Raw genomic sequence first — 27,605 nt, forward strand, 5'->3', positions numbered from 1 at the left:
TTGAGAAAACTAAGAAAAAAGTTTATTTACAAAATGTCATATCCAACCTAATTCCAATGTTTTAGGAAGGTATGTTGATGTATTTTTTTAAGGTGCTAGGTAATGGTTACATGCTAGGTTCAATGAAAAGGCAAATAATATTGCAAAGCACTTTATTTTATAATTAAAAATTTTCTCCCTATTTTATAAAGACTCAATAATATCACATTTCTGATGTGGATATTATCAATCCACGTATTAAGACTAAAAAACTAAAAAAAAAACACCTATCACTAAGTTGTCGGTCTACTTGGCTAAGTACCTTTCTAAGTATTTGGTCGACAGTTTAAAATAAATTTGAAATTCCATCAGTAGAATTACTAGATACTGGTTTTACATATTAAATATTAACAATTAGCACATTTTATTGTTTGAACTAAAAATTACCTATGTATAAGTAGGTAGCTATAAAATGCATTCGCGAATGTTACTTCTCGTAACGATAAGCGACGCTTTACACAAAGTCTCCAGGACTAAAGACTAATACATTTTTTTTTTATAATTTTAGGTAAATCAACATAAGTGCACAATTCTATCGAAGATTTCCAGAACATGATAGGTAACCCAATGAATATCTCCGATCTTTCTTTCTTTAACGGCTCCATGATTTTGCGTTTTGTGCATTACGTTGCTTCTACCCACATTTTAGCTATTCATTTATACCCAGATGACCTAGGCGACATGAGGTTGCAAATTCTACAAAATAACTAAAATCCGTTGTACTAGATTGTAAGAGTGCGCGCAAATCGCTAAATCATTAATTCTTGTGAAACAATATCATAAAATTGGAAGGTCTCTTCGCATTAACCATTACTATACTGATCGGTATATAACCAGTTGTGTAAGTAACATATGTTTCATGCACTAAATAAATAAAAATATTAACAAATATTTTCGGGAACCGACATGCAATTAAGTATTTTTACTTAGGTAATAGTAATAGGTTAAAAAACTTGCGTCGACATTATAAGGTTTTAAGTTCACAATGATAAAATTCTAAAAAAGCTCTGAGACCACCATTTAAAACACGGCGATTAAAAAAGAACTTTAAACGTACTTAATTAAGTTGAATTTTATAAGTGCCTCTCATTTTACTTTAAAAAATATGGAAAGAATATAAGTATGTTAAAAGATTAAGGATTTTTTTATTACTACTACGATTGCAAGTGAGCCAAAAAACGGAATGGGAAAATCTTAATTCAAAATCCTCAATTCCCGGCACTCTACGAACTTTCAAAATATTAAACGTCGTATGCGTCGTGTCGATGTTATAAAACTGAGATTCTAAATTATTAAAAAAATATATCCCTAGTACTCATTAATTTATCCTCTCATTCTAGCACATTTCAAGCTAAAATTATTAAAAATATTGGTGCTTTTAAATAATAAATTCAAATAATATTAAACATGTAGGCCTGTTGAAAAATTACTACTTACATAGGAACAAATTAACAATCTAATTATCCTATTTTTATTAAGTTGGTAAAAACAAATGGTAAAAACGAGGCACCTTAGAATTCAACAACACAGTTGCACTTATTCAAAAATATGTTACAAAAATATCTATAAATACATATAGTCTTCATATTGTTTATAACTCCTACATCGCATACGTCGACTTATTTTGTATTATGTTGATTTTTTTGTAACGTATTAAAATAACATTGAAATATTATGTATCTAACGCCGCGTTTCTGCAAGTATTCGTTTGCCATAATTCCTTAATAAATAAATTTCATTCATACAACCCACTTAATTCACTCACTGTTTAAGTCTTTGAATAAAACTTGGAAGAACGCATCTGATGTTTTATACGTATGTTTATATATATATATATATATATATATATATATATATATATCATTTGATTGAACACAAATTTAATAGGAACAGTACCGGTAACGAATTGAAGAGGTACGAAAAAAAGATTATTGATTTTAATCATTTTGTAATATTTTTTTTTATAAGAGATAAAATATTATAAATACTTTTCAAAAATAACTCAGTAATAGGTACCTCTTCGAATAAAATGTTGATGAAACATTGTTTTATCTGGGTAAAAATGTTTGGGCAATTAATGCAATAATTCAATAAAATTTTGGCATATAAATTATTTAAATCAATTTAAAATGTTAAGTAGCTTTAACCATACTTAAATTAAAACTCAACGAAAATCAATAAATAAAAAAATCAACGCAACTTTAGGGCACAGACAGCTGCTTGCTAAATTAACTATTTTTTTATATTATAGGTTATTATTTTTTATAAATGCTCTTCTTATCCTATCTTTTGTTACTTATTATAGTAATTTTCAGATGAAATTATTGTTCAATCGCCATTCCCATAGAAAACCCATTTTAAAATATAATAGTTAACGAAAAATGGTATCTTATCTAAAATGTTAGGTAAAATCATCATGGTTTGGTAACTATGTAGGTACTCACTATTATGAACTAATAAAGAGCAAACTTACGATTGAAACTGGGAAATGTAGGAAAATTAAATTATTTTAATTTTATTCTATCGTCTGATATACTGAACAACTTTTCAAGAAATAAGTTTTTAAATTTTCAACTTCTCTTAGGCGCCTCAAACCTTTATTTCAGCTTCATTAGGTACGTAATCTATAACTTTTATTATTGATATTGTATTTATATGTTGAGAAAACATATTTTTTCTGAAAGTTCAGTTCTTCAAAATAATTCCTGACGAAAGTTGTCCAGTTTCATGGATTGAAACAAAAACATAAGTTATGGCAAAAAGTATTAAGCCGTTTAGTCTATTGCTTTAAATAAGTTCCGTTTTAAAAGGCACATTGTTATTATTCCGTACCAATCCATGCTAATTTTAGCATCTATCTACTCATCCCACGATATTCCCAGGAAACTTAGGAACCAACACAGCCTTCACATAACTTTATATCATGTTAACGTTACCCTACATCGAATATCACAATTGGGTAGACATTTGGATTAACTTTAACCCTCTGAGGTTACTACAAATGATTGCTTTTTAGATTATTAATAGATATAGTTTTTGATGGAGAGTGAGGAATTGAAGCCAATATAGGATAAGTACATTTTTCGTAAATTTTATGATGTAAGTTTACTTAATTCGATAAATTATCATTATTTTTGGAGCCAAAAAGTTTAGGTTTCATAGATATTATAGGTATCATTTGAAGGTAACCTCGAATTTAACGTTCAATAGTCTTCGGGATACTCCATGTTGCTGATAAGGTTCTTCTTCTCTTCTTTGCCAGGCTTAGAATCTAGTAACGTTGGCCTAATGGTCGATCTTGGTTCGAAACAAGGCTGGAACAAAAACATTTTTGTAATGTAAAAGATTTAATAATTGTATATTATGATCAATATTAGGCTAAACTACTGATGTTTTAATTTAATCTTCCACCTAGGAATAATGATGTAGGTTTATTTTTAAAAACTCAACTCGAAACGTCTGCTGAAAACTGTGTCTTTTATTTTGAGTCTTGTGAATCGTTTTGTGTGCAAACACTTAATATAAAACGCTTTCTTTCACAAGACTGTTGATGACAACATGTTTTCCTTGTGGTATAGTAGAATAGCCACCTTAGGCTGCCAGCGGAGAAGCGAGGCAATATTGCGGGGCGGAAATTTTGTAGCAGTCTTGTAAATATTTCCTCGCTTCTCAGCCTCGCCGCCTCTCTCAGCTAGCTATTTAAATTTGCCAATATCTAGTTTTACAGTACCATTCATAGGTAAGGTTACCTCTGTGTTAATTCAATAAGACTCCGATGTTTACGTTCATTATTGTCGACACTGGAGCACATTGCAATGAACACAGGGACACTTTAAATGCAAATCGATTAAAATAATTAAAATTTTCGTAATTGCAGAAGGAACAACATTTTTTATTCAGTAAGTACTTAAATTCTTCGTTAAGGTATTTATTTTATTTTTAATTCTTGTCGTAATAAAATTTAAGTATTTTCGCAAAGATCTTACTGCAATGACGACGACTATCAATAAAAATGTTATTATAAATAAAAAAGTCAAAAACAGCAATGTTGTTTTCGAACAGACTAGTCAGTCAGTTCAGACCAGTCGTTGGTTAGATGTGGTGCTCAAACGCATTTTGCTTGCAGTTAGTTAAGGCATGTCAAACATTCACACATGCAAGCAAGCGAAATTATGGTAAAACTGTAAACCTTAGTTTAAAACGATGCATACACCCTTAACAATGATTGAGCATGGCGCGTTCCAAACAATCCTGGGTGCAAATAATAAAAAAAAATGTTGGAAAATTGATAAAAATAGGTAAAAGTTATAAAAATATGGAGAGAGTTACAAGGCCCGCATAGATTTTGTGAGTACAAATCTTATATGGGTTATTTTTCGGTCCTTGAGATATCGTTCAAGTTGAATGAGCGTAGGGAAGATTAGTTAAGATAGTGCAATATTTCTCTGAACAACTTAAAGAAATCGTAAATTAAAATTAACTCACGGGACGACACGGATTTGACGATTTTTTATAGGCAAATAAAAGGAAAACGTAGCTCCAAATATTTTGCAATTCAGAATTCGAAAACAAAAAGTGTTTGAGTGGGAACAGATTTGTACCGTTTTTTTATCTTTTGGTAGGATTTTTAGGGGTAGGTAGTTATGTCAAAAAACACTAAAGATTTGCAAAAACGCTGTCGTTCACATACTTGAATTAATTTAATTTTTACATAACTGCTTTGTCAGTCCAGTTTGAAAATTATCCATTTTATTGTTATGAGTATCAAACAAAAAAATACAATTTTATAATTTCCTCGTTTTGCTGTTTATTAAGAAGATCAGTAAGTATGTCTGTGCGTTAGTAAGTTGGCGTGCAGTCGATAAGATATATTAAATGTTAACGTATTGTTTTAGCATTTCACTTTATCATGATTTATTACTCGCCATGTTAATCATAATGGACTATTAAAGATTACCTATTTATAAAAATGATTGAAAAAAATATTATTTTAGGTAAAAGTAAAAAATTAAAGTCAAGTGATGCAGGTACTTACAACATGCGAGCAAGTAACTAGGTATTTATAAATTAAAACAATAGAAGGCGTGACTTGTTAAGTAATACCCAAATAATACAATGAATTTGAATATTTAGGTTTAGAACAATTGAATTTAAACTATAAGACAACAATGCCTACATTGTGAAAGTGTGATCAATTGTGGTCTAATCTTAGTTCAGGTTTTTTGATCAATCTTAATATAGGTATATACATTGCACATACACAGTTACTGTAAGTACTGGACTGAGAAGAACCAAGGGTACCATTCTTCTCAGGAAAAACTACAGTTCCCTATTTGGGTTAAAAAAAAAAATTACGCGGGAAAAAAGTACAATTTTTTTTCTATGCCGAATATGAGGCAAAACAATTTAGTTTTTTCTTTTTTATTGACACTTACTGGCCAGTACAATCGCGCGGTCGCATGCTTGGAACTGGCGGTTTGTAAACAGTGCGTGTGGCAGAATGTAATGAGTGGGTAAGTACTTACAGTTTCACAGATGTTCATGTTGCAACAATTCTCAATCGTGATTTCGCACTGGTCCGGCCGCGCCGTCATTGGCGTCACGTTCTTGTTCACTATTATGCGCTTCTTTATCCTAAAATAGATAAAAATACACATTATTAATTTATAGGTGGACTGTAGGTACCTAGTCGCAGTATTTTTTATTTGTAATGTGCCTTCGCTTTGAAAATATACGCTTTACTCCGTACTTAGACTTGATAAATGTTTGGTAATAAAAAACCTCATTGACCTATTGCTAAAAATTTTACTTCGATCACATTATTATGTGGAGATCTAGATAAAGCTATTTATATAAAATAAAGTTCCTTTTTAAAGACAAGACTGTGAAATTTTAGTTGTTTATTTATATTACTACAAGTTATACCTTGGGCGCTTCTTCAGCTTCATAACTTTGGTGCACAGAACGGTGCTGGTGATACAGAGCAAGCCGCAGACGATGCCCAGCACCATGATGACGGGGTCCCGCACGGCGTCCCACGAGGAGTCGCATCCCGTCACGTCCACGTAATGGATCTCGTTAGCCCCGTCCGATAGAAACACCGCGTTTTGTTTCGTGCAACTGAAAATATGTGCAAATTGTCAAAGATTCAGAACAAACTTTAGCGGACAACATATAAAATATACATCACATCATTTCGCAGCGCGAATATTAATTGTTAACCAACTCTGGCTCGAAACTAATAGCTGATACGAGTAATGTAATGGTCAAATTGTAATTTAATAATAAAATTGAGATTCTATTGCTATGAAGATAGATATCAAAGTTATGAAGACATGCACTTACTTGCACGTTTCTGGTTGCAATGTCGTTATAGGTTTAAGTGTTTCACATCTCGCCCCTTCGTAATCCCCTGGGCAATGGCAGACAGGTTCGGCCTTCGAATCCAGGGAACAGTACCCGTTGTTGAGGCAGTGGTTATCACACACGTTCAATTGGCATCGCGCCCCGCTGAATCCTTTGTTACACCTGTAATAGAAATATTTAATTAGGTCTATTTGAAAGCTTAAAGAGTTATGAATGCGCATAAAACGGAAGAAGTATGCAGATATCGTGACAAGATGTAGGTAGGTAGGTACTCTGCTATTTGAAAACTTAGAATACAATAGAATTTTTGACTACACTCTAGCGTTCCCAAAGGTGAACTGGTACGCTATATTTACATTAAGTTTAAACTTTTGTGACTGTCTTAAGATTGCAGCAATAAATATTTACTAAGTGATCCATACTTTATAAATGCAAAGGTTATACAAATACGGTGTGGTATTTTTTCAGGACATTAAAGCTATAATTTCACACAGCTTATAATTTCATATTTTTTTATTACAGCCATTATCAAGTGGTCGCATTTATCTAGGCTGATTGCCATTCGAAAAGCAGTAAGTTTTTTTTAAGTTCGTATTTTTTTTGTAATTATTTATGCAGCAAACTTATCATTGCTATTTATTGAAACAGATTGCCAAGAATGGTAAAAGTTTTTAGAATTCTTGTGAAGCTGATTGCTAAAACAATAGCTAAGGAAGTCGCTATGTAACAGTTGCCTCATAACAACAATAGGCTATTACACTCTTTTTTGAAAACTGTTTTAAATCAATCCTGAGACTGTGTTATACCTATAGAATTTTTATTAAAATTTTTTGAAGCCGAAAAGTGCTCTAAAAACGATTTATTATTTATGATTTTGTATTTTCGCGCGAAAACGCCATCCGCCATGCTGTTTTGACTCGTGACGTCATACTTTTAGTAAACAATACAAAAAATAGGTTATGTTGGATTGGTTGTGTAATAATTTACCTATTATAATTGTGTATTGTAAGAGAATGTTTAATACAATAAATACTTACATCGCTGTTTTAACATTTCTTAACTCAGCAGAACAGAAATCGGGATTGGACGCAAAAAATTTCGCCACCATCAACGTATTAATCCTCGGTAGATTTATATTGTCTGCTTTCACAAAACCGTCTTCCATGATTCTATTAAATTATTAAAGAGTAAAAACCCAAAAACGTGATAGAAATTTTAAAATTTCAAAATAAACAGAGCCTGACATCATCAATATGTTTTCGATTCGATATTTGTTTACTAAAAGTATGACGTCACGTCAGTACCCAACATGGCGGATAGCGTTTTCGACTTTTGAAGAACAGATTAAAAAAGAGGATTTTTTAAATTGAATTATAAAATCCATATTGCACTTTTATGAATAATGATCGATGTTTTTCTTTTATTTTTTACAAAATCTATAAGATACGTGCATTTTTATATTTTTTTTTACATGGTGTAAAATAGCCTATTGTATAATTATCTTACTGATAGCAAACTGCATTTCTCCTTCAGACAACCTAGGTAATTAATATGATTGATACCTGTAGATTATTTCAAAGAAATGCTCCATGATTGCCATATTTAGTATTTTTTGTTATTTTTACTAAGCGAACTTGATCATCTCACCTGTTATTTTTATTAATTTTCTTGAGGTATTTTATCTACTTTAGAAAAAGATGAAATTATTATTAATAACAATACACTAATGTTTTCGAATCAATATGCCTAAATTACTTTTTTCTTATTTAGGCCTATACGATACTAATGAATATTAAACTTTCTGTTCAACTAAGAAAACATTTATTACCTGCATTGAGGATTCCCATCGGTTCCAATACTACAGTCTCCTTCCAAACAGTAATTGTGACATAAAGAAACATCACATCGATCTCCCTTATACCCCTGAGAACATTTACACGCTTTCCCGTTCAGTTTCTCTCCGTGCAGACAGAACAAACCCTCGTCTGGCGAAATTTTGAACGTGCTGAGATCATTGATAGCCGATTTGTTTTCGGCTATTGTTACCAAGTTTTCACAACCTTGTACTCCATTTATTTGATCTTGGATAGTATAATTAGCAACAATGCCAACAAATGGTGATCTGTCAACGAAATTCACTATTTCTTTTGGCTCGGTATCTTTGCGTGCATCTTTTGGTATCTTCCAAACAGTGTTGTAACCCCAATCGATCCAGTAAACAGCATCGTTGGATATGGTCAAAGCGTTTGGTCGGTGATGTGTTCCAACTAGAAGGGTTTGCCTGTTCTTGCCTTCGAGGTCAGAAGTCTCGATGGAGTAATGAATGCCTTCTCTGTCGTCCAACCAATATAGTTTGTGGGTTTTCAAGTCGACAGCTATGCTGACTGGGGAGTAGATGTTTTTGTCGACGATCACAGTCCTCTCTGAACCGTCGAATCTAGCTCTTTCAATTGTGGGCCTAGTGATATTGATGTTGGTCCAATAGATGTATCTGAAAAATTAAATGTTCGTGTAGAAAATTAAATTGGAGGAGTTGTCCTTACTTTTTACATTTCCCGACATGATAGAAAGATGAAGTTAACCACACCTTCAAATCTACTAGACTTTTACTGTAAAATCTATAGGGATGAAGGTACCTTCTGTAAAGTTTTTACAGTAAAAGTGAAACCAGTGTTAACCAAATGATGATCGGAATTCAATAAGTGACAGATATTTCCTCATATTAAAATAACTTACCCTCTACAACTGTCGACAGCAATTGCCCTTGGAATGTCATCATTCATCTTCAGCAGTAAATTCCCGTACGGATCATTGTTAGCGCGGTCCTTCAAAGAGATCCAGAAAATACTCCTTTCATTCGCGTCTGTCCAAAACAGCAGTCCTTTGACGGGGTCGAAGGCTAATCCCTGAATGTTTTCGTCGGACCTCCTTCTGACCAGAGACTGGTATTTCTTATTGGCTAGTTGGTAGCTGAATATGGACGCGTTGTCATTCTGTTTGTCCACGAAGAGTAGCATGTTGTGGACGGCGTCGTAGGCCAGCGCTGAGAGGTCTCTGAAACGCAAGCCCGCCTCGCTTGTTTTCGTTTCATTCGTGTAGAACTCTATTTGGTCTCCAGCGGTGATTGCTATATCTGTGGAAGGAGAATAATTTGGTTTATGAGTCTGTTAAAGGTTAATTAAAAGTAAAGAGACACTAAATTGCCAATATAACTGTAAGTTAGTTTGTTGTTTAGTCCTATTAATAATTTTATGCTTATCTCTGTGCGCTTGCGCTGGGTATCAAACTCCGATTCCCTGTGACAGACACTGCTCCATGGAGGTTGTCATAAAGTAAGTACTTTAATTGCTATGTTTGAAATAGGTATTGACACTAATAATAAGGTGGAAAAAATTTCTGACTTGAAATATCATTGTAGGTAAACTGAATTTATCATTCAAGAAGCGAGGTCTATCAAGGGTTATATGGTTGGCTGATAAATTTTATTTTGTAAACGGATATGCTATAATTTTCGCATACTGCAATAAGATCAAGGAAATTTTTATAGCTGTAGCTACCACAATATCATTTTTGAACGATTAAGTTTGTTATAAGGTTTAACAGAATAAGAACATTAGTGGAATTTTATAGAAGGCTGGATATTATATCTAGGTTTATTCCGCTTGATAAGAACTTCGTTTAATAGCTATCATTTAAAATGACCGAATTTTACGTAATTACCTTACTTATAATTCAACGCACAGTTTCACGGCAAATTTTTAAAAAAGATAAAAAAAAAATTTATTTATCGTCACTATACGACCAAAAACAAAAGTGAACCTAATATAGTAAAATGTATATTTACTCTGCCTACTTTTGATTTTGGCTTTATTGCAATTTATTACAGACTAGGTGTACATTATTAGCCTACTGATATACCAGCTCTAAGACAAATTATATAATGTTCTAAATTTAAAATGTGCAATGCCAACTGTTATGCAGATAGCAACGACTTTTTGCAATATGATATTGAATCTTATTACACGGTGCTAGTATAGATATTTGTATAATAAGCTTGGAACAAAACCGAGGGTGTAAATAACTTGGCAACTGTACAAAGTCGTCTCGTGACAAAACTGTTGTGTATTTATTGGTTTACGTAATTGAGAAAAAATTAAGATGTTTTAATCATGAGAAACCACTCATGATTGAATGTCGTTTAAAAAAATAATTACTTAGTTATTAAATAAATAGATTTTAATTGACAGACCCTGTGTTGACGACCCTTACTTCAGATAAAAACAAGAAACACAGTTCACCAAATAAAAACTCGGTATCAAAATGTGTTATCAAAATTTTCTGACTGAGACACTATGATTTCGCTAGAATTTTGCAATAGGTACTTAGTTATCTTTCTTTTCCACAAATATTTCATACAAATAGAGAGATAAATAATAATGTGTGATCCGCTTAACAAGATCTACTAGATATTATCGGGAGATAGAAGTTTGTATGTTTGTAAGTATTTCGCGTTGGCACTTAATGCCGAAAAAACAGAATACAAATTATGTTATGTTATAAAATTGATAGGTAGGTACCTACAAATCGCAGTTTCCTTAAAAATAAAAAAGGTTAATTTGACCACGATAAGATTGATAAGTGATAAAAAGGCAGACAGATTAAAAACGGCGACTTAATTCTTATCATCGGGTCGGGTTTTAAAAGAATCTTGAATTTTCGCAACATTGATTGATTAGCTCCGATTTGGAAATAATAAGTGTCATTATCATTAGATTATCGATTTAACTTAAAGGGAGTTCCAAACGGGTTGTATTTGAAATTAAGTGGTTTTTAAGTCTTATACATTTTGACAGCCTGTTTGGTAATTTTCTGAACAATAGTCTAGTCATTCGACCCTCAATAGTCTTGTCATTCTACCCTCTGAACAATAGCCTAGTCATTCGACCCTCGGTTAGGTTAGTTATAGGGATTACTAGCTGTGCCCGCGACTTCGTCCGCGTGGAATAGTTATTTTCACGTTTCCCGTAGGAAATCCGGGATAAAATGTAGCCTATAGCCTTCCTCGATAAATAGACTATCTAACAGTGAAAGAATTATTCAAATCGGTTCAGTAGTTTCTGAGATTAGCGCGTTTAAACAAACAAACAAACAAAACAAACTCTTCAGCTTTATAATATTTTTATAGGGATTATTTGTAGTAGTTATTAAATTGAAATATTGTATCGGTAAGTTTCTTATCACAACAAGTCCTGAGGGGTTTAAGTGCTAGTTTTTCTCGATAAAAAGCGTCGAGCATGTAAATTAACATCACTTAAATTTGTATGTGATTTGATCACCGCCATCTAGTGGTAAAGCGATGGCACTAATGCAACTCCATACAATTTGCGTTTACTCGCTCGACGTGTTTGACCGAGTCAAACTCGCACTAACCCCTCTGAACTTTGAGGGTAGCTCAATTTGTGTTATTTGTCCGGTATTGATATTTTTTATCGTTAGTTTGCGGGTAGTTTTCAGCACTTTAGAATAGAACCACTCCATATCTTTTCCAAGGAAGTTGTAAAAGGCGTTTTAGAGATAGGCTTATAAATGTGATTCCTCTTAATGCCAGGTAGAAGAAAAATTTGATCGCGTAGGTAGTCATTTTCTAAAGTATAAAATTTTCAAGTAAATTTAAGTTCTTGGCAAAAACTAGTTTACATAATAGTCCGTGATAGCTGTACCTTATACAAGCAATAAGTTATTTTAAATTATGTGCTTTACTGCTCGCCGCTGCTGTCTAGTGATAGAAAGACGATAACAGCATATGACAAGAAGTAGGTAAGTACTTATGTCAAAGATGCGCATACGCACGTGTAAGACGCGTGCGCAGCTGTGTCCAGTTTGAACCCAAAACATGTCAAAACATTTACATTTCGCACGAGTAATGATTTAAACTACTGCGTGATTACGACTTTTCATACAATTACTTTTATATCTAAAGTGTATTGTGTCCTATCATGTATGTAGGTATATATTAAGAAACAAAAACTTAACAGGTTTTGAAAGTGTGACAGAATGCTGGGTCAGATAAAATAAAGTTGTACGAGTATGATGGTTTTGAAACAGGAAAATAAAATTTGAAATGATTGTTTCTTTTTAAGATAAAATCCGGAATAAATAATACAAAACTTCCACAATCAGCGGGAATAACAATCTTCGTTGCGTACAAGTTTCCTTCGCTGACGATACGAACAGATCTATTTTATTCTTTTCGAATCTCTAAAAATATACCTACAGGGTATTATAGCTTTTGATGTTTGAATGAGGTGGATAAATGGCAATTTTGTGGGGTTAATCTGATGATATGAATCAAAATGTTAAATTTGTAGTTTTGATATAGGTAACAATATGTAATACATTTAAAATAACAATACCTACATTAAATAAAATTTAAAATCTCTCGATACTGTTGAGCATATTAGGCTAAATTCAGCATAAAGGGTCATTTTATTATAATCTCAAATTTCGGAAAGTTAATTTTTTCCGCTCTGAAAATTCGATGAAAATGGAAATTCTTTAAGAATGGAATTTAAGAGCAAAACCTCATTAATAGGTATAAAACTGTTTTTTTCCTTAATTTGCAAACAATTAAATCAATGTTTTCATTATAAAAGGTCACAAGACACCAAAACATAACAATTATTCCATGGTACACATGTATTATGGAATATTTTATACCTTATCAGGGTGTATCACTAATAATAACTAATACCTACTCAGAGATATAGTGACATGTTATATCGCAATTCGCAACACAAAGTTGTGTAATTAGTTACCTTGAACCCCGAAGGTAACCAGAAGAAGGTACTAGAGAAATAACTAGTTTATCTATAATTGAAGATTAACTGTTTCCCTTTTTTAGAGGTAAACGTTCGTGTGGAAACCATTCAGGCAACTGGATGTGTAACCCATGATCGAATATGCTTTAGGTTCCCCTGCAGAGGTTGCAGAGGTACTTAAGGCGGGAGTCGCTTCAACTTAAAAACCTTACCCAATCCAAGATGGAAGTCATAGGCTCTACTCTGGAGAGGTGAGATAGAAACATGTTTTACAATTAAAACTTGACATGAAAAATTTTAAAAGTAGGTAATTTTGATCATATATTATGTTCTAAGTAGTTCTAAGACATACATAGTTTAAGGACATGGTTTGATAATTCGTGATCTACATTTTAAAGAATGTTATGTCAACCAAGTTACTGCCATTTACCACTACCAACTGACCTTGCCTGCTTTTTGCATTATTTTACTATACATCAGTTAGCAGAACTGATTTGACGTAAGGAATATAATTATTTAAATTAAAATAACCGGATATAATATATTGTCGTATTGGGGCTAGGGAATGCATAAAACATGATCAGTACGACGCTATACTAAGTAATGTTTAATGTTTTACTAGATATAATAATTTTAGATAATCCATACTAATATTTTAAATGTAAAAGTGTGTTTGTCCGTTTTTCACGTCATACCTGAACCGATCTCCATGGAATTTTGTACGGAGTACGGAGAAGACTTAGAGTAGGTACTTTTCACACAAGCGGACTCGTTATCCCCTCAACAGACCACTTATAATTTAAGAGAGGTAAATTTTATTAGGATCATGTGAACGGTCTCTAATATCAGGTCTAAAAGAGGTCAGAAGAGTTTGTTATTTAGATCAACTTTTAGAGTATCAATTCTTCAAACCCAAAAAAAAAAAACAACTAAGGCACAGAAATAACTAGTAATGCAATAAATGTTAACATTTGCCAGGCGGCCGTGCGGGGTTAAGATGTGATATTTACGACATGAACTGCTAATTAGGCACCTGCTCGTGGTGACCTCATGTTCATTTACACATTTGAAGGAGGTAATTAAAATTTTGATCGATTATGTATCATTGATTCTATAAAAAAACGTAACCGTCTTACAGACGTGTAAAAAGAGACTACAGTTCAAATCTAGATAGCACCTAATCCAGGAAGTACACAAATTGAAAGCTAAACCTGAATCTTTACTAATATTATAAAGCTGAAGTGTTTCTACGAGCGTGTCCATAGAAGATTTTGGAAGATTCTGTCGTTAAAATTTAATATTACATTTTACTAAGGCAAAGAAGTGAAGAGTTTGAATTCTTAACCAAAAATATTTGGATCACGAAACGTTTTCGTCATGATTGATGAACGCACGTTCGCGTTATCATGTTTACTATACAGATAGACATTTGTCTCTGGAAGGCCATAGTTAAGATTCATCGCTGTTACTTTAATTTTTGAGAGTAAAAATAGCATACTCTGATTCTAAAATAACGGGAATGGAAATAGGCACGGGACCGTAAAAAATGGTAAAAAATGGATGCGCCGAGGTCTACGCCCTAGTGGTCGAATCTGCCTCATTTCAAAAGAAATTAAACCTTATCATAACGTACTTATTCTTATAGTATCATAAATCAATCTAAGCAATTATTATTGTAAGCTGCACAAATTATAAAGAGATAGAGGATACCTTCAGGCAGAGATAGTTTTAAATCAAATTAAAAGGCTGGATGTAGTGTGATAAGAAGGAAGTTGGCTGTAAATATCAATATCAACAAAAATGAAATAAGTATGAAAATAAAAGCAAATCGTTTTCCGTATAAAATTCCTAAGTACACTTAAAAAGCTAATAAATTCCGATTCATTAGAAATACGTAATTCTACGCATAATAAAAACATTGAACTTCAAACGGCTGAACTTGAATTGGCATAAAACGAAATTAGTCACCGCACTGGCTGATAACAAATCAATTTATGAAAATAAGGAAACGTGCACGAATCATTAATTATTATGCGGCGTTAAATTGAACTTGGAACCCAAATTCGTGTTGTAACATTGATCTTCGACATAATGAGAAAGAAAATTAATAGCTTAACTAGCTTTTGTATTAATAGCTTAATTTTCAGCCCTGCCCATTCCAATTTCCAGAAGAAAATACCCAATGTGAACTGAATTTTATCTGTCTTTGTGCCAAATATCATTAAAATCTCTGTCCCGTAATTTTTGTGTTTATTCGTCACTACATATTAAAGTTAAGTATTTTCTCTGTCTGTATGTATGCGGTAATCTCGGAAAGTTGTGGACGGATTTGATTCCTCTTTGAAATGTCGGAAAGAGGATTTTCGTTCGCTTTTGGGAGGTTCGCTAATTACTTTTAAAGAACAAAAACACAAACCGTTGAATTATAATTATTAGTATGGACTGTTAAGAATTGTCTAAATTACAAGTATTAACCCGTGGGTCACTTTTAAAAGAGCTAAGTATTTGGAGAAAATCTTTCTAAATCACGGACTGTTTCAACAGACATTATTTAGGGTGCAAATATTTTTTTTGAAAGTTCATCTTTTTCTTCGTCTTCGTTACATTTTATCATTCTTCCTCCTATCAATACAACAGTTAAGATAAATGTTTTGGTAATAAATCTTAAGTGATGAATGTCATTCTTTATTCAAACATAATTTATGATCGTATCAATGTATCTGTTGACTTGTGACGTAAATTCAAGTGTAAGGTTAACCTGAAGGTCAAACGTTGGTTTATTGTGATTACCATACTTATATTTTTATACCTTTTACAATATGCTAAACAAAATACGTTTAAATTTTGTGTAGACTCTGTCTAGCATACACGAAAGACAGTTACACTACATCAAGCTTAAATTGTTGAATTATTGTAGGTACTTTATACTTGTTGATAAATTAAATACAAGACTTGGAGATACTTTATTTCACAAACAAATGGTGTAAATGTTCAGGTGATTAACGTAACTTGACTACTTATAATAGTTAAAAACATATAATATGTCGACTTCTGTCGACGACTGCGATATTTGAGATCATTTAAGTAATTAGATTGATCACACATGGCGAGTAGAAGACGAATAAACATTTCTCAGAATATTTATATACCACTAAAAATTGGCCATAAAAATTCTGAGAAAAACAAAGTATTAAATTTGGCCTTAGTGAAATCGTTTACGCGTGGTGTTACCCTAATTTATTTATTTCACTTTTACTCAAAACCCGATAATAGACAGACATACCACAGACAAAGAACTTCAGATATGCAGCACAGCTCACAGTGCAACTTACTAGTTGCGTCCTGGGTGATGATTATACGCTTCGAAATACGGACTGGGCTCTGTGTTGTCTGTTACATGCTTAGTCTGAACGTGGTATAAGTTTCCCCCAAAGATGAGATATTTAGGTCGACTAACCGACTCGGCCGAGAGAGGTTTCTGCCACACTCGCCAAGTCTGATCATAGTGTATATACCATAGTGTAAGTTTTCACTATTGACACCGGAGCTGATGGTACACAGCAAAAAGCACATACCTATTGTAATTAGAGAACCCGAACGAAGGCGTACGTGGCCATCGTCACGTACGCACAGATTGATGGGGTGATAGTTCAATACATTGCTATCTAAATTGATATCAATGAAAGCTCTGTGCCTTCCGATTTTTTGAACACGCGATAATGGTAATCCATCACGAGACGTATTTATAAAGTCATACAAGAGTTTATCTGGCTGTAAAGTACTAAGTAGGTAGCTGTTACAGTAGACGATTAATTTAACTAATGTATTTTTTTTTTCCAGCCGCGTCACATTGCTTCGTGTCTGTTTTTATTGTAAGATAATTTGGCTTCGATGCTGATTTATAATAAATGTTACAAGATAAATAAAAAATAACCAAAAATTTAATATTTTAATTATTAAACTTTTTTCTGCTTTGTAAAATCATATACTTAAATAGAATGTTACATTAAGGAAAAAATATTTCAAAATAATTGGCATAATTGACAGATTTTCGTCTAACTGCGCACACTACATAAAAACACAGTCGAAATAAAAAAAATACCAAGGCTTCTTTCGACCCCATACATATTTATGACCATATTGTATACGTATTTTTATGAATAAAAATATATAAAAAAGAAAGTTTAAAAAAGGAAAAACTATGCATTTTTGGTAAGCGATTAGGTATGAATATTTTGTGTTTAAATGATGATCTGTTGCATATTATTCCATTTGTGCATAATTTTGGAAATTTATTGGATTACGGACTCAATTTCTGTAAGTTTTACTTGCAGTGTGTAAAAGACCTTTCTTATGAGCTTAACCTACAAAAAAGACAAAGCGAATGAATAACGGCCTCTGTGGCGCAGCGGTAGTATGCTTGTCTGCGACACTTGAGGTCCCTGGTTCGAATCTTTTTCTGATTGGCCTGGGTCTTGGATGTTTATCTCTATACCTACATAAGTATTTATTATAAAATATAGTATCGTTGAGTTAGTATCTCGTAATACAAGTCTCGAACTTACTTCATGTCTTGATATTTTTTATGCATATAAATATAAATAAAAAATATAATGAAAAAGGTCACAAGCCAAACGTGGACTTCACCACGTTTGGCTTAATTTTTAAATATATATTTTTAGTTATATACTTATGATTATCCGTAATTACTATGTATTATGGCGTAGGTTCATCCATTTAATGGCCTGTCAACCACCATATCTCTCAAACAACATCATTATCAATACTTTCGCGATTATGTATTTATGGTATTACAGTCCAAATACGTACGTGACTCGACACTTGACCCAAGGAATTATATAATTTTGATAAACCAATATAAATAAGATAGTGGAGACTATAAAAACTCAGATTGGAAGTTTTATAAAATACAAACGTGTAGTCACGTCTTTTTTCCTCACGTGGTTCACCCCGTGCATTTGCTACAACTCGAATTAAAAAAAGTCCTCTTTTTTTAAATACATATAATCACGTCCATATTCCTCGCGGGGCAGACAGAGCCAACAGTCCCAAAAACACTGATAGGCCACGCTCAGCCACTTGGCTTTATGATGGAATTGAGATTCAAATAGTGACAGGTTGCTAGCCCATCGCCTAAGAAAAGAATCCCAAGTTTATAAGCCTATTCCTTAGTCGCCTTTTACGACATCCATGGGAACGAGATGGAGTGGTCCTATTCTTTTTTTATTGGTGCCAGGAACCACACGGCACTTAAATTATATTAATATTTGAAGAAAGACTGTGACATGATCAATTTCGACGCTAGGTTTGAAAAGAACACACACATAGCGGGAATATCTGTGAAAACTAAATACTGCAACTAGTCTAAGAGCTAATCGATGGATATAAATTTTTTTTTAGAAGAAAAATTTCGTGCCACAAAAAGCTTTTACATTCACGGGTTCATAGTTAACAATACACATATTATTATGTGCTTATTATTGTTCTAAAAAATTTAATATCATATAATAAAAAGAGTATACTCATGCTGTATAGGTATATTTTTACATCGGAAATGTTACTCTTATCGCAATTATAAAAACAACTAATGTTAAAAGATCTAATTTCATTTTCATTCCATGATTTAAGGGAAAACAAATTTGCGTCACTAGTTTCAATTATAATTCTTTTTGTTAATACAATTCGTACTTGATCATTACAGCCATTATTCCGCCTGGAAAAATGTTTTAAATATATATATTCCTTTTCTCAGAAATTTAACTAACAAGAAATGGTTTTAATTTATTTCAAATATTTTTTTTAATTTTCATTTTTTACCCATATTCATCACATCAAGATCACATGAAAACTAAGATCAATCGAGGGAATAATTAAAATTGTATTCCAAATTTATTTTTTTAAATGATTTCTTGATAAGTAAGTAAGATGTTACATGTAGTAGTCAGCATAAGTGGAATGTGGACTATAAATAAATAAAAAAAACGAGATTTATAAGGTCGGTTACATAAAAAAAAAAACTTTTAATTTCAAGTACAGTCGGGGCCTATTTAATCTGACCCTTCTCTTTTTCAATGTGTGTAATGCTTTTGTAGCAAGAAAAAGATTTAGGAGAAATTAAATGCCCGATATTTATTATTAATTTGAAAAGAGTACGATATGATATGAATAGTTAAGACCGTATCGTGACATAGTAATAACAATTAAAATTTTACTAGTTCGTGTATAGTCAAGAATATTTTTTTTCTGTAGACCTAATAACTACAAATCAGAAGTAAGAAATTAATTCAAAGCGGACCAATGTTGGTTAAATTTGTTCTTGACCAAGTAATTCCTGACACCAATCGAAAAAAGAATAGGACCAGTCCAACCCTTCCCATGGATTTCGTAAAAGGCGACTAAGCGATAGGCTTAACTTGGGATTCTTCTTTTAGTCGAAGGGCTAGCAACCTGTCACTATATGAATCTCAATTCTATCATTAAGCCAAACAACTGCACGTGGCCTCTCAGTTTTTCAAGACTGTTGGCTCTATCTATTCCGCAAGGGATATAGACGTGATTCTATGTATTTATGTTAGTTAAATATGGCACAAAGATGCAGAAGACTAGCGTAAGATAAAAAAATACCGTTACACAAAGTGACAGTCGTGTAAGAGTTATTTATTGATGAATGTCTCATTGATTCTCAATTGAGTTCACCTTTTATAAACAAGTTTGGTATTTGTGTTACGAGGGACTCAGTGTTGTTGAAAGACGACCATTGTACTCAAGGGTCATCGTCTACGGCTGCTAAGACAGACTTTCATAGTTCGTCAATTTTATAACTAATTAGTACCTATAGATGTTGGCATAAAGGTTAAATTGTTACCGTAGTATTATAATTAGCAAGTGTATATTAATTTATTGTACGTCATTTATGAAGCCATTTTGGAATATTATTTTTATGGAATTCTGGAAAATGTTCTTATTACAAAATTAGTTTTTTTATTATTCTATATTATATTTATACTTATCTATGTAAGATTCTATTAATCACAAATTATATTTTAATCTTTATTGCGTTTTAAATTTATTATTTTAGTATAAATCGAGCTAAAGACAATTTCGAGATCTTTTTTAGTGATATGATGGTAAACGATGATTTTTGTCGTACGAATTATGGATAAAACGGATAGGATTAAAATATTATAATGACAGTCTATGTAAATGTAATACAAGCACATAGTTCACACATTATTTACATAATCTGCATCACGTTTTACTATAAATATGTCATTTCTATTTCCTTATCGTCACGTGAGATATCATGAGAACAAGTATTTCCGTGTGAAAGTTTTATTGTAGGTACCTTTGACGATTGTATTTTCAAGATGTTAAGGTGAGATCGTTTTATTATAGTGTGTTTATTAACACTTAACTTTAATTAAGTAGGCACTCATTGAGTTAAGTGTGTTGTTGGTACGTTTAATAATAATTATCTTAGAAATATAATATTTTTTAAGTACATGCGTCTTTATTATAACCTCTTTTCTTAAGAAGTAAATCGTTGAAACTGATAAATAATAAAGTTTTTAAGCAAGACTTTTCAAATGAATACAAAAACGCCAAGTTGATGACGATCAAGTAAGATCTTATAGGTTCAATATTTAAATAAATAATGTCACTAAATTCCCATTGCGCAAATAAGATGTATTCATGTTATGTTATTAAGATTACGTTAAAAATAGAAATAAAAAACATCGTTCTATCGCTTAAAACTTGATAAAATCTAAAAATCAATACGTTTGAGTCGATTCAGTGTTTCCTCACTATCGTTATCAGAAACTGAACCAGTATCAGCCCAGTGATTAACTGATAACAATCGGATGGTCCCACGTTAATTTAGCATTCCTGAGCAATTCAACCTCTGATACCGATTGTATTCTGGTCACAATACTGAATTAAAAAATCTAGGGCACGGTCAGTATATTTGCTACCTGTAATTTAAAAGACTGTACTTGTTCTCATTTTTTTTTAATTTAATTTGACTAGTCACGAATGTTCGCGACAGCATTATAAAAATAACATTGACCATCTACACACATAAATAGTATAAATAAAAGAAAATATCGCATATTTGCGTTTGTTTTGTTAAAGAGAGAATTAAATATACTTCAGATAAATAATGACTTAAATAATAATTAAGATATTAAAATAATGAATAGTAACAAAAATTTTAAATTACAAATCTATTAAAAAAAGTTATATTTGGTATATTTTATAGCTAGGTACATTTTTTTTACTATTAATGTGTGTAATTAATATTTATTAGGTATGTAGATTTTAGGTTTTGTATATTTTAGTTAAAGCAATAGTTTCCAAAATAAATTGTAGGCATCATTTTCATAGCTTTATGATATTTTCGTCCTCAAAAGGAACTTTAGACCGGTATTATGGGTATTTGTTTTATTTAAGTGAACTTTAATGGAAATATATTTTCGTTGAATTTAATTAGCAACTTTATATTTAATATCAGTAAGTATTTAAGAAACATTTTTTTTATTGTTATTGTTCAGGTTTCAAGTGCATTTTATTTACATACCGTACCGTGTCAACCGTGTACCGTCATTGTGTCGTAGTAAATAATAGGTTTTCATTGCACTGTACATCATAGCGATATAATGGCATAAGATGTAAGTAATCTTTTTTAACTGACAATGAAATAATAAAATATACCTAAACTAACTATGATGATTTGTACATAATGAGAGACCATAATTAGCTGGTGACTTCTGGCAGATTTGCACCTCTTGATATCTCTTGTGGACGCTGAAGAGAAGACTAAAATACCAAATAATTATTATAAAAAATTACCAGTAGTTCCTGGCACCAATACAAAAAAGAATAGGACCACGCCATCTCTTTTCTATGGATGTCGTAAAAGGCGACTAAGGAATAGGCTTACAAACTTGGGATTCTTTTTAGGCGATGAGCTAACAACCTGTCACTATTTGAATCTCAATTCTATCATTAAGCCAAATAGCTGAACGTGGCCATTCAGTCTTTTCAAGACTGTTGGCTCTGTCTACCCCGCAAGGGATATAGACGTGACCATATGTATGTATGTATGTAAAAATTACCATATTCAGATTTTTAATTCGACGGAATTCTGACAGCTGTCAATTTTTGACACATATACCTATTACAAACCTTGAAGTAAATTTCATTATTAAAGGTTTTTCTGTATTTAATATGTGTGTAAAAATAATAAAATTGGTATAAAAATAATTGCCATATTTCAAAAGTTGATTCGCAATATATATTTTTTTTGATATGGCAACTTATTGTTAAAACAGGAAACAGTAATGTGTTGATTTAATAAAATAATTATTGAGAAATATAATTGTATAACAAAATGAATATGTTAAATACAAAATATATTATGATACAAAAAGAGATCAATTAGGTTAATAATATGATTTTTTTTTGTGTATTACTTTTCCACTAATTCTACTATAAAGAATGTTAAAAATAAACAGAAATAAAATAATCAATGAAACATTGATGTTTACAAGTAGATATTTGATTAACAAGATATTAATTTATTAGATAGGGTTTCTTGTGTATTTAATAAAAATAATATTCTCGCTATGTTTGTAGTTTCAATGATATGATGATTAAAAGTCAATTTATCATTTCAAAAACACTAGTTATTTTTTAAGTCTTAGATTTTCTAGTCTTTTAATTTTATTCATTTAAAGTTTATTTTTAAAAGGCTAAAATGTTTTCTGGTTATAGTGTATATATTTCAAAACTGGGAACATTTCCGAAATGTAAGAGTTCCGTGGAAATGAAAATCAGGGATTAGATATTTGGTTAGAAATATTTTTATCAAAGAGAAAATAGGTACCTACTCGTAAGTTTATTTGGGACATGGGAAATTAAATCAAAGTGTAAATATTTTTTTATTGTTCAATTGCCTTTTAATCTTTTGTATGTAAATTCAATAACCTTGTAGTAAAACAAAGTGATGTTGTTTTAATTATTTTGTAAATGATATTATTCTACAATAAATGTAGGTATTACTACTACTATTACTTACGATAAGAAGTAAAGTAGAAATTTTAGAGATAAAAAAAAATATTTTTTATTCTGGAATGTAATCCAAATCTTAGATCTCTAGATTTTTGATTTGATTCATTGCAGATAAGACCTACATGGAATTTGCTGAACAGAATAAAATATAAAGTTTAACAAAACGAAACGTGCTGTTGTTAATATTTTCTGACTAGTGGTAGTTTTACATTGAATAAATAATGAAATTGTACAATCCAATATTCATTGTTGCAATTATAAACATCCGCTAATAATATTTATGCTTCTACTTAGTCGAACAATACAATAGTATAAACAAAGTCTTTTAGAGAAAAATTTTAAAAACTAAGCAATTTTATCAGATAATAAGTTTTTAATGGCAGGTTCGCCCGCGTGTACTAAGCGTCATCTACAAAAAGCGGTGAATTTAACGCCACCTAGAGGTTTTTCGCAAATCCCACGGGAACTTAAATTTTTACCGGGATGAAAGATTTATATTTAACAGATAACCCGTGAAGAGGTAAATGAACTTAATTTATATTATTTGGGTCAAAAGTATTCAAAGATTTCAAGTGAAAATGATGTAGGTTTTGCCTACCCCTCCGAAAAGAGGTGAATTATATTGTACAACATTATTACTTATTACAATAAAGTACTTATTACATTAAATTTCACATATTCCTAAGAGGTATTTAATAGGTACAAAGTTATTTTGTTTGAAGATAAAATTTTACACAGTAATTGATTGTTTTGTTTAATAAGTAAATTCTCAAAATAACCCGCACATATAAATACATCACTAACACCATCCGTAACTTTTACAGATATTCCCAATTATTTAATTAATTGGTGCATGTGAATTTTTGAAATTAATAATGCAATTACTTAAGTAATTATAAAACTACTGAAACCATGAATTATATACCTATGTAGGTAAGAACCAATTGTTGAAAAAAAAAGAAATTAATAGTTTTAATTGAAGGTTTATTGTAGGTTAAAATGTTTAAATCCGCTGATATTTTCCCAAGCTAAAGCGTTTGCCGCTTTTCAGTTACAGGAACGCTAAACCGGGAAAATAATGTTGTTATCGAATGTAGCAATTTTCTGAGACTTCGCGCATCACCTAAATTCAGTCGCGTAAACTTTGTGGCCTACGTGACTCGGGGCCCCCTAGCGATGGCGTGAGGCGCCAAGCAGATTCCGACCTTATTGACACGTTTACCGCTAATAAAGATTCCACTCTCCACTTTTCAATTATTAATTATTTCATACACTACATGCATATACTCACAGCAAGGACACGACTTTCAGTTACATAATAACTGAGAAAAAATAGCACGTGTCCAAAAGTCACACATCAGCTGATTTTATTTTGTACTCACCCCAGGAATTAACGAGACCGACAAATAACGCGGAAACAGCTAGCAGGCACTGTATATTGCACATTTTATTTCATAAATTTTGTTGCGGCTTGTATTATAATGCACATGAGTTTGTACGAGTTTCAGTCGAATGCCTGATAGATGGCGTGCGTGATAAGGACGACCGCGCCGCGCGCGTGTGTCGACTAAACTAACGTGCGATGGCCCAAACTGTTTGCAGTGGGCTCGTCTCTTCTGACGCTCGCAAAATTCTATATAGTTCATTGAGTTGAGAGTTGAGACGCATGCCCAGTATTCGTCATCATTCTTATCACGAGCATCAATTGGCGATATTTTGAATGGCTCCAACTCTTGTCGTTGTGGCAAGTATAGGTAATCTATTTTTAGGTGGTTAGGGAATGTTCGGGATGTTTAAAATATCTTGTCAAATAGGTAACTTCTTAATATAATAATCGGCATCTACAGGTACGTCGTACTTTCATGTATGAAAATCTAATATTTATATCTGAAAGTATTTATCTTTTGACAAATAGGTAAATACCTATGTCAGGTCTCTATCCTTTACGGGATAGACCAAGCGTCAAACAAAGGATTTTTTTACTATCATTATTTTTATTAATTTACATTTATTTAAATGATATTTCCCATTTAAATCTTACGATTACAAACAAAATAATGAAACTTATTTTAAGCTCAAAAGTCAAAAAAAATCTTGTGCAGCAGATTTTTAATAGTCAACGATTATTTAAATAAAATGATACTAATAAACTGTTTTCAATACTGAAATATTTCGCCACAAAAATTTTAAATTTAAGATTATCCCATCTGATATATGGACATTCCCAATAATAATTTTATGAAAGCTCAGCACATTCCTAGTTTAAAACATGAAATCTAATAATAAATCAGTTTTTTCCTATTAATATTTATACTTATTATAGAAAATAATTGTTTAGATAATTACATACTTAGCGTATTTTTAATTTTATTATTATGTTGGTACATTATTAAGTAAATGCAGATAATCTTTAAATTAAAATTATTATTATTTTTGTAATGGAATTTATTATTATTATACAATGTATGTATTAAAATGTAATTTTTGTGTCAACGATATGGGTCTAGAAACCTGGAATAAATGATTTTTATTTTATTTTTATTAATTTTTTATTATTGTATTTATTTTTTATCATGGTGCCCATAGAAGTACGTATGTGCAAAATTACCGGTTTCTTCTGTATATCATTATAATTTTTATGGTTTTTATGAGTTTTCTTGGGTTTTAACTACTTAAATTTTGTGGTTTCTCTGACGGCCACCGAGCAACGCTCGGTCACCCAGGTACTTATTCGTAAACATTCAACTTTTCAAAGTCTTTGAATGAAACTCGAAGGATTTTTAATTTCCAGTAATAATTGTAATGTGTCTGAATTACTTTGAATTGACGTAAAGAGGCCAATGGCAAGTTTCTATGCTACTTGTAGCGTAACATAGTGTTTTACACAGATCAAGTAGCCAGTGTTTAGTAGGTTAGAAGTTCCTTTTAGCCATTAACGCCCAAGTTAAAAAATAATGGCTAATTCTATACCTGTGCAGGTACAGAGGGCGGTAATATTTTTTGTAAACGTAGTTATTTTTATTTATTTATTTACTTAAGGTATACACAACAGAACCCGAAAACGTGTACCCACAGAATAGTCATCATTGGAAACATAGTAAAATACACAAAAAAAAAAGCTATTATTACCAATTCTGGTGTTTTTTTTTTTGATAACATTATTTGCTGTTTCAAAATAATATTAACTTAAGGAATGAATAGAATAATTCTTGGATTTTGGATGTTTATCTATGTATATAAGTTTTTATTATAAAATATAGTGTCGTTGAGTTAGTATCTCGTAACACAAGTCTCGAACTTATTTCGAGGCTAACTCAATCTAACATGTTAAAATGAAATAAAATCTGTAATTGATTTCACATAATATTGTTTTTCTTTTAGGTATTATTTTGACCTTATTATTCGAAATGTCTATACTTCTGTCTCTATTTTCAGCGTATTTACATTGCGTTATAGCGAGGGCGATATTTACTAAGCTCATGTGAAGTTGACGTAAGATTCTCATTGTAAGAACATCGGAAATTACGTGTTTGCATGCCAAATTGATCATTATCTACCTAATTTATGTATGTTTTATACTTTTATAATATTGATAATTGATATAATGTAGGTAAATACTTATTTCAGCTTAATCTTTCAAATTTAACATTAATGTTTTTTTTCATCCTGCTGTTTACGGGTATAGTACTATGGTAACCGCGCACATTACAATAGTACCACTCCATATCTTTCCCATGGATGTCGTTAAGCTCGACTAGGGGAAAGGCTAATAATAAATTTGGTAGGAGATGGACTCGCAACATTTAACTATATGAATTTCGATTTTATCAATAATATAAGCCATACAGCTGAACGTTACCGTTCAGTATTTTCAAGACTGTTGGCTGTGTCTACCCCGCATAGATTGTATGTATGTATGTGTCTATTTAAATACCAGGCATATTTCTTGCCATCCAGGTAACCCCAGTGCCACTATGTAATAGAAAGTTGAAATTTTACGCTCCTAAACACATTTTCTGAGATATTGTGTCCTAATTGCTTTTCCGTTCTATTCTAAACCGTTGGCTCTGTCTACCCTGTGCAAATAAAGATATGATGCATGTTTTATGTCCTATCCTAAAGTTATACCTACTCGTATAAAGCTGGTGATTATGAAGTCATTCCCTTGAGTGTCCGGGATAAGGGTAATATTATTTTTGTAAAAAATTACAACAAACTTGTGTGCTTAATTTATTAGACACTATCTTTTACCCGCAGATTCTCCCGCGTGATCTTAGCGCCATCTGCAAA

The 27,605-nt window shown here is 31.7% G+C and overlaps 1 protein-coding gene across 1 annotated transcript; it reads right to left on the reverse strand.

Moving 5' to 3' along the window:
* Positions 1-135: 135 nt before the first annotated feature.
* LOC106135039 (protein cueball) lies at positions 136-24,919 on the reverse strand. The gene is made up of 7 exons (XM_013335211.2): positions 24,698-24,919; positions 9,142-9,538; positions 8,234-8,896; positions 6,385-6,567; positions 5,965-6,159; positions 5,565-5,673; positions 136-3,353 (listed from the first exon to the last, which is right to left on the reverse strand). Exons 1-7 carry the CDS (start codon positions 24,759-24,761, stop codon positions 3,243-3,245), a joined length of 1,722 nt encoding a protein of 573 aa, XP_013190665.2. The 5' UTR covers positions 24,762-24,919; the 3' UTR covers positions 136-3,242.
* Between the last annotated feature and the right edge of the window lie 2,686 nt (positions 24,920-27,605).

This window comes from Amyelois transitella, chromosome 11 (assembly GCF_032362555.1).
Source record: "Amyelois transitella isolate CPQ chromosome 11, ilAmyTran1.1, whole genome shotgun sequence".
NCBI lineage: Eukaryota > Metazoa > Arthropoda > Insecta > Lepidoptera > Pyralidae > Amyelois > Amyelois transitella.